The sequence below is a fragment of the Panthera onca genome, chromosome C1 (genome assembly GCF_046562875.1).
Source record: "Panthera onca isolate mPanOnc1 chromosome C1, mPanOnc1 haplotype 2, whole genome shotgun sequence".
NCBI classification, from domain to species: Eukaryota; Metazoa; Chordata; class Mammalia; order Carnivora; family Felidae; genus Panthera; species Panthera onca.
This window is the reverse complement of record NC_138346.1, coordinates 109,805,624-109,813,434: the sequence shown is the minus strand read 5'-3', so window position 1 is coordinate 109,813,434 and position 7,811 is coordinate 109,805,624. Positions and strand designations below refer to the sequence as shown.

Sequence of the window (7,811 nt, the reverse complement as noted above, 5' to 3'; positions counted from 1 at the left end):
TCAGAGAACTATAAGAGAACATAGATAAATAATGTAATGAAATCAGGAAGATAATACAGGAACAAAACAAGAAGCTCAATAAAGAGATAGAAAAATGTATAAAAGAACCAAAGAGAAATTTTTGGAGCTGAGTATATGTCCAAAGGGAATGGAGACAGGCTCTTGAGGAGATATCTATCCTCCCTGTTTATTGCAGCATTATTCATAGCAGCCAATATATGGTATCAATCTAAGTGCCCATTAGCAGATAAATGGATAAATAAAATTATATATATGAATATATACATATATATACATGAATATATACACATGACATATATATGAATATATTAATATTATTCAGCCATGAGAAAAGAAACTCCTGACATTTCCAACAATATGGATGAGTTTTGAGGGCCTTATGCTAAGGGAAATAAGTCAGGAAGAGAAAGACAAATACTGTATGATATTACTTACCTGTGGAATCTAAAAAAGCCAAACTCATAGAAACAGAATAGAATGGTGGTTGCCAGGAACTGGGGGTAGGGTGGGGAAAATAGGGAGATATTGGTCAAAGGGTACAAACTTCTAGGTATAAGACAAATATAGTTCTGGAGATCTAATGTACAGCAGCATAGTGATAGTTAGTAATATTGTATTATATACTTGACAGTTCCTAAGAGAAAAAATCTTAAATATTCTCACCAGAAAAAAAGATGGTAATTATGTGATGTGAGGGAGATGGTAGTTAATGCTATGGTAGTAATTGTTTTGCATTTTTCTTTCTTTTTGAATTAATTTTTTAAAAAATAATTTTATTTATTTATTTTGAGAGAGAGAGAGAGAGAAAGCATGAGTCGAGGAGGGGCAGAGAGAGAGAGAGAGAGAGAGAGAGAGAGAGAAAATCCCAAGCAGCCTCCACACCATCAGCATAGAGCCCAATGCAGGGCCTGAACTCAGGAACAGTGAGGTCATGACCTAAGCCAAAATCAAGAGTCAGACACTTATCTGAGTCCCCCAGGTGTCCCATGTTTTGCTATTTTGTAAGTATATCAAATTAGCACATTGGACCCCCTAAACTGACACAATATTAAATGTAAATTTTATCACAGTAAAGCTGCAAAGAATAGTTTTGGATGCATTAGTCACATGTATTTTAAAATTCATATCAGATAACGCTGATGTCTGGATCACCTGTAGGTTTGTTTCTATCATCTAATTTTTCCCTTGCTTCTCTTTTTGGTATGCTTGTTAATATTTGTTTGAATACCAGATATTGCAAATCAAACAGGGTAGTGGCTTTAGATGATATTATTTTCCTTCTGAAAGTATTCACTCTATCCCCCATTAGTGATATAGAATAAGAATAGTCTCTTTAATTTTGTCAGAGACTGCAATGCCTTGAGGCTTAGCTCCATACTTTGTAAGGATTGTTTTGCCTCTGGTGTACCCCTTCTTTTAGGCTGTTGCCTCTCCAACCAATACCTTGGAGTGTTTACCAAAACTTGTCTTCCTGTGTGGATCACCAACTCTACTTTTTATTTCCCTATCATGCAAATCTCTGATAAAATGCATTTCAGATCCTTTCTGCTTGATTTCTTTGTCTTTGGGCCTATGAAAATTAGGAATAGGAATGCTTCAGGGGGATGGTGCATACTTTTATTTGCCTTTTCTGTACCTTTGAACTTTCAGGGATCTGGATCATTCACGTTCTGTCTTGGCCAGGTAGAACTCCACGGTTTGTTTCTCTAGCCCATAATATTGCTGAAAGCTCTGTTGGCTTCTCCACACTTTGCAGGCATCTGTAGGCCAGCACCCCCCAAGCCCCTCAGCCTGCACCGCTGAAGCCTGCCAGTGTCAAGGGGAAGCTCATTGGAGGACACAGGGCTCACCACAGAGAGCTCTACTTCCTTCCAGGACCTTAGACACATAGGGGCCTGGGTCCTTAAAGAAACTTTTTTGCTTTATTTTGTTCTTTTAATATATTTTGTATTTAGTTGCCCTCGGTGGGAGTGTTGGTGTTCTATAAACTGCTCTGTCATAGCTGGAAGCATAAAATCCTTGAGCCTATATTTTGACCAAGATTTACCTGACTCAAAATTCCTTAATCTTTCTACTGTAGCAGAATATCTACTCAATATCTACTTTTCATGCAAATATGCCCTCAAATAATAAAAAAAAATCTGTTGATAAGACATGTGCACATACAAACACACGCACTCATAAATTATACTCAGGATTTCACTGAATGCATCAGAAAACAGTTGCTCTGGATACTTTGAAGTGATGGTCTAAGTCCCAATTTAAATACAAATAGGAAAACAACATCACCACTATGAAAGCCTGGTTTTTCTTTTGTCCTAGATGGCAACCAGCTTTCACAGACACACAGAGAGAACCACAGTTTCCTGGAGGTCCATGACCACTGCCTGGGGGACTCTGGCTCAGTCATCCAGAGTGGTTATGAGGACATTGTCACCATATTGTTGTAGCTATGTCTTTGTGCTTTCTCCAAAACCCTTCCATCTATGGACCTTCCTCAGTTTTGTGAGGCAGGAAGGGTCTGTGGAGCTGGATGGAGGGAACACCTCAGCTTCAAGCATGTGGAGCCTCATCTGCCTGGGCATACCCATCCTATCCCTCTCTGGAGTCCTGTCTTCTCCCTGGGAAACCCTCCACTGCCTCCCCCAGCCCTCCCTGCCCACTTGCTTCAGCTCCCTTTGGGCCTAGGTGCCTCTGTGGGTCCCACCTCTTGCCACCTTCTTACCTGGGTCCTCCAGCCATATCACATTTCTTGGAGTTGCCTGAACCCAAGCCTCTCATATTTCCACTTCTTTGCAACACTGAACCTTCAATGAAAACACTCCTCCCTCACTTCCCAGCTTCTCTGGCCTCTCACAGTTGAAGATACTACCGTAAAGGGGCCTTCCTGGATCCCCCTGGCTGGGGGCTGGGGATGCCTACGGTTGCGGACCCACAGCTACCCTTGGCCGTTGTGCTCCCTGCCCTGGTTGCCTTTTATGGCATATATACATCTTGACTCAGTCTCTTGTAGTCCCTTCCACCCCTGCCAAAGGAGCAGCCCTTACAGTGGGGGTGGTGCTGATGAAGTCAGATCCCTTTTAGCCTGGCTGCTAGCTCTGGAAGTGGAGGACACCAGCAAGGCCTATAGAGACAAGAAGTCTTGTTTCAGGAGCTGGGATGTGGGTCCTCACAGTATTTCAATGGACTGAGGATGAGGGGAAAGGGTGAGGGTGTTACATTTTGATCCACAGCATGAGCACATGTAGGATGACAACAAATATGAATGCAGTGGGCTCCTGGGACAGGGCACACCAACCTGGCTGAAGCATGATACCTCTCTGCATGCTCAGATGGGGGAACAGTATCAGAGTCAGGATTTGAGTCCAGGTTCTCTGCTACTTGCCCTTAGCTCTGGTCTCAGACCTGCTTCCGTTCAGCAATCAGGGGTTGACCTGATGACCAGGGCTCTGGACCTGTCAGTGGCTTCAAAGCTGCTGGATAGGTCGCATTGAGTCTCAGAGCAGAGCCTGAGTCAAGGACAAGGCTGGGAGCACCTGTGAGGAAGGGCTTGAGGTTGAAGGAGAATGGGCAGAACTGTGCTTGGAGGACTCAGCGGTTCCATTTAATCTGGTGGCCTTGGAGACAGACAAGGAAAATGACACGGGAACGGGGCAGGAGGAGGCAAAGCCCTCCCTACCCTCAAAAGGCAGAGGTGAAACATCTTTGCTAGTAGCACCAGATCCACTGGGGACCTGGATGTCCCCAGGGTGTACATCTTGGCTAGGATGCGGATGAGGTCTGTTGTCAATGTGATCTGGAATCTGTTTTCTAGAGCCTGTTCTTCTGCTAGTCCTTGGGCCATCAGCTGGCCTCTCACTGCCTTTGTTCAACATCTGACAGTGGCCCCTGAGGGATCCAGGCCACCTCTGCTTTCACCTCTGGTGCTGGAATTAGGTGAGGCTAGACTGAAACTGTGGAACTACCACTGCTGGGGCCAGGACAGCAGGAGAAGGGCATTTCAGGAGGGGGGAGGGTGGTGGGCCAGCAGAGGGAGGGTGAGGAGGGGGAACAAGCCCTGTGAGGACTGCATGGGGAGGATCACAGTGCCAGCTTTGTCTGTTCAGGCCCCGCAAGAAGCAGATACTACAGTCCATCACTTCCAATAGTAGGAAAGTATTTTAATAAAAGGTGTTTATAAAGTATGTGCATAGGGAAGCCACAAGACAGAGGGTGGTCTCTTGGGTCACAGAGCTGCGACCACACCAGGTCTGAGCGGGTCAGGGAAGGGATGGTTACAGGAACCCAGTGATGAAAGGGCTTCCTGACAGCAACTGCACTATCTCTGCTCAGCTGTGGAAGACCAGTGGACTGCTGGGTTCCTGCTGAGAAAGAAAAACCCTGACCTGTCACATGCCCTTGCCTCTGTCCCTCTGAACTCCTGCTTGCTGAGGCCAGCTAGGAGCAGAGGGCAGGAGGGCCATGTTGATCATCTCTCCAGGTCGGGGAGCATGGTGGCCCAGGGTGGGGAGAAGGTCTGCAGAGGGACAAGGATAGCTATAGGCAGAGGACACTTTGTGGAGCTTTGTTGCCACTGTGTCCTGGGCCCCCGGCCCTGGGTGTGTGCTTACACTAAGGAGAGATGGGGTTTTCCAAGCCCCAGCCTTGGTCTTACTGTGCTCTGGATGTCAGACTGTTGGAGCCAGAGTTGGGGCCTCCAGCCTTGCTATCCCCAGCTTTACCCTCTTGGGACCCCTATATTCTGGCAGGGGTCTCCCTTTCCAGCACCTTTTCTATTTCCTTCTTCCTCTTCTCATGCCAGAAAATGTAGCATCTGGGCTAGGAAACAGGGTGGAGATAAGTCAGGGAAGGATAAGTCAGTGTGTCCTCCCTGGGGATGCTGGGGCTTGGAAAGTAACTCACCCACTTCCAGCTACAGATGCCAGGAACAGAATAATGCCAAGGCTCACAAACCATGCAAAGGTACTCCCAGTACTGGCTGAGGATATAAAAGAGGGAGCCAGGTGTTTGGGAATAGTGAGGAATCTGGGCCTCTTTTTTCCTCCTTTTATTTGCCCACTCAGCCTCTTCTTTCTTCCTTTTATTTGCCTACTCAGTCATTTGTTTGCATACACTTACTGAGCACCCACTGTGTGCCCTGCATATTTCTATAGAGGAGTGAGACACAGTCCCTGTGCTCTAGGAGGGAGACAGAGGAAGCAGAGCAGGACAGAACAGAGGAGAAGTAGCCACTAGGAGGGCTGATGAGCCTCAGGGGGTGGGAGCTGGTCAGGGAAACATTCTTAGGAAACAGGACTTTTAGTTGGACTTTGAAAGATAAGTTGGATTTCAGTTTCAGTCCCACAATTAAGGACTGAACTGTGTTCCAGGCAGAGGAAACAGACAGCTCAAGGGCAGAAGCACGAAGCTATCTGTATGTCCAGCATGTCAGCAGCTCAGTGTGACTGGGGAGTCAGTGCTGGTGGGAGATAAGCAGAGGCTGTTTGCACAGGACCCTCCAAGGAGATGGACTTTATCTGTGGGGCAATTGGGCTATAAACAAGGAGTGTCATAGGTAGATTTGCTCCTTGAGAAGGAGTTCTTTGGTTGTTAAGATGTGGCCAAGAGGGGCAGGGAGGCCAGTTGAGAGATGCTGACATAATCCAGGTGAGAAGTGAGGATGCCTGAAGAACCATGGTAGATATAGAAATGAAAATATGGCAACTCATTTAAGAATTATTTAGTAAGATTTGATGATTGCGTGTACCGAGTATGGGAGAGGGAGGTTCCCGATTTAGGAGGCTAAGGACTTAAATGGGGTCATTTGCTGAGAGGGGCCCTGAGAGAAGAGTAGATTTGGGCAGTGGGGATGATTTTGAACAAATCTCCAGGCATGCTGGCTTTGAGGTCCTGAGGGGCCTCTGGGGGAGATGTCCTAGAAGCAGGTGGCTCTATGGCTCTGAAGCTGGACATATGACATCAAGAAATCCAAGCAGGTGCTATCATCTCTGGTGAGGATGGAGTGAAAGAAGAGCTCGGGGCTGGGCAGAGGAGGAAGACAATCCAGACAGAGACAACAGTGATCTGGGATGGAGTGGGGGCAGGCTGGAGGCAGGATGGCCTGCTGCCACTGACCTGGGCAAAGAGTGGGGTCTTTGCAGGTGAGGAATTGTGTCTTGCAGTTGGCACAGTTCATGACCTCCAGTGTGGAGCGTAGGTCTGTGAGAGGAGATGGGCAGGAGCCTTAGCCAGAGCCATGTGCCCCTCATCCCTCATCCCCCCACCTAGGTCCCCACACATGCTCACCACAGGACTTGCTGCAGGCTGCCCGGGAGGGTGAGATGGTAGAGAAACTGAGGTGCTGGGGAGGCAGACAGAGCCAGGAAGGGTTGGGGTGTGAGCAGGAAAGGGAGCTGGGAGGAAGTGTGGATAGGCACCCAGTATGTGGGCAGGGGAGGGGGCTCCTGGGGAGGCATGCAGGAGGGGCTGCAGATTGGGCTCTGCTCTTCTCAGTCTTGGGGAGGTGACTGGGCTCTGCTCTCCACAGTCCTGGAGAGGTGAAGGACTGGGTGGTGGGTGGGGGCCAGCTCCACCTCTCACCCTTCTCCTTCAGCTCCTCAGATATCTCATCCAGCTTCTCAGTAAACACCTTCTGCTGGATATGAATCTCTTCCAAAAGTGATGGTTTATCTGGGACGAAGAGGAGGAGATGGTGCTTTCATCACCCACATTTTATAGTTGGAATCAATTGCATAACTCTTTCAAGGTTGGGAATTCAAGTCATTTTTTCAAACAAAAACTGCACAGAGCACACAGATGCTGTGTCTGTCACCACTCTTCCCCACATATCCCCACCCCAGGCCTGTGGGCCTTCTGGGAGTGCTTTGGGGGACTGGGTTTTGTCAACCCAAGCTTGGGGCTTCCTCACTATCTCGGAACTTCTTGATGGCTTCATCTATGTGATTGAATAATTTGGCTGCTGCTTCTTCCATACGGTTCTGATCTGAGAACAGGACATGGGATGAAGGGCAGTTGGGGATATAAGAGCCCAGGCCAGGTAAAGGGATCCCTGGTCTTTAGGCTGTGCCTCACCAAGATACCAGGGTTCGATGAAGACATGATCCTTCAGGAATAAGGTGTGGAGGCTTTGGGAGAGCTCTGTGGGTGGCCCTGGGGTGCCCCAAAGAATCTGCAGATCATAGTCTAACAATGCAGGCAGTCCTGGCCAGCAGAGGAGACAGCTCTTCCCATTGGCAGCAGGTAGGAGACAGCCGAGCAGGAGAAGCAGCATCTTCTGGGGGTCTCTCCTCTGTCCCCTTACCACCCTTCCTGGAAGTTCCATATGGAATGATGATACCCCCTTCTCCCTAGAAACCACATTCTCTTTGAAGAACAAAAGTAAATTCCGTAGGGTAAGGTGAGGGTCAGCTATGGTCCAAACCTGAGCTTTGGTGTCAGACTCAAGTCATCACCTCAATATCTTCCTCTGAAGATGGAGTCACTGATGCTCTTGGGGAGGATTCTTGTGAGGACCAAGAAATGGCTATGCAGTCTTATGGCTGATGGTCAGCTCTCCTAATGGCATTTACCACATATGAAATAGTTCAACAGGCTGAAATTTGAGAGGTCAGGAGGGAGCGTCATAAAGAGATTAGTTGTGTAAAGAACCTGAATCACTTTTGCACATAGAGGTGGTCACTCACAGGGAAGCTTATGCAATATATAAACTAGTAGTTGTCGTGTGCCTGGCCAAGCCAGAGTGACTTAGACAGCTATTCCCATCATAGTATAGACAGATCATAGACAGAGTT

At 47.6% G+C, this 7,811-nt stretch overlaps 1 protein-coding gene across 10 annotated transcripts; it reads right to left on the bottom strand.

Annotated features, from left to right (window-relative positions):
• Nucleotides 1-4,160: 4,160 nt before the first annotated feature.
• Nucleotides 4,161-7,451, bottom strand: TEX51 (testis expressed 51). 10 transcript variants are annotated; one of them, XR_009607684.3, is made up of 8 exons: nt 7,093-7,436; nt 6,929-7,003; nt 6,601-6,690; nt 6,307-6,324; nt 6,136-6,219; nt 4,924-4,999; nt 4,676-4,834; nt 4,161-4,385 (listed from the first exon to the last, which is right to left on the bottom strand). XR_009607684.3 is itself a non-coding variant. In XM_060625142.3 (8 exons), exons 1-8 carry the CDS (start codon nt 7,117-7,119, stop codon nt 4,350-4,352), a joined length of 444 nt encoding a protein of 147 aa, XP_060481125.1. In that variant the 5' UTR covers nt 7,120-7,451; the 3' UTR covers nt 4,161-4,349. The 10 variants fall into 10 exon arrangements, 7 of the variants coding, with proteins under 7 accessions (XP_060481125.1, XP_060481119.1, XP_060481120.1 ...); XR_009607685.3 differs by having other exon boundaries at nt 4,161-4,382; XR_009607687.3 differs by having other exon boundaries at nt 4,676-4,839; nt 7,093-7,433.
• Nucleotides 7,452-7,811: the final 360 nt, after the last annotated feature.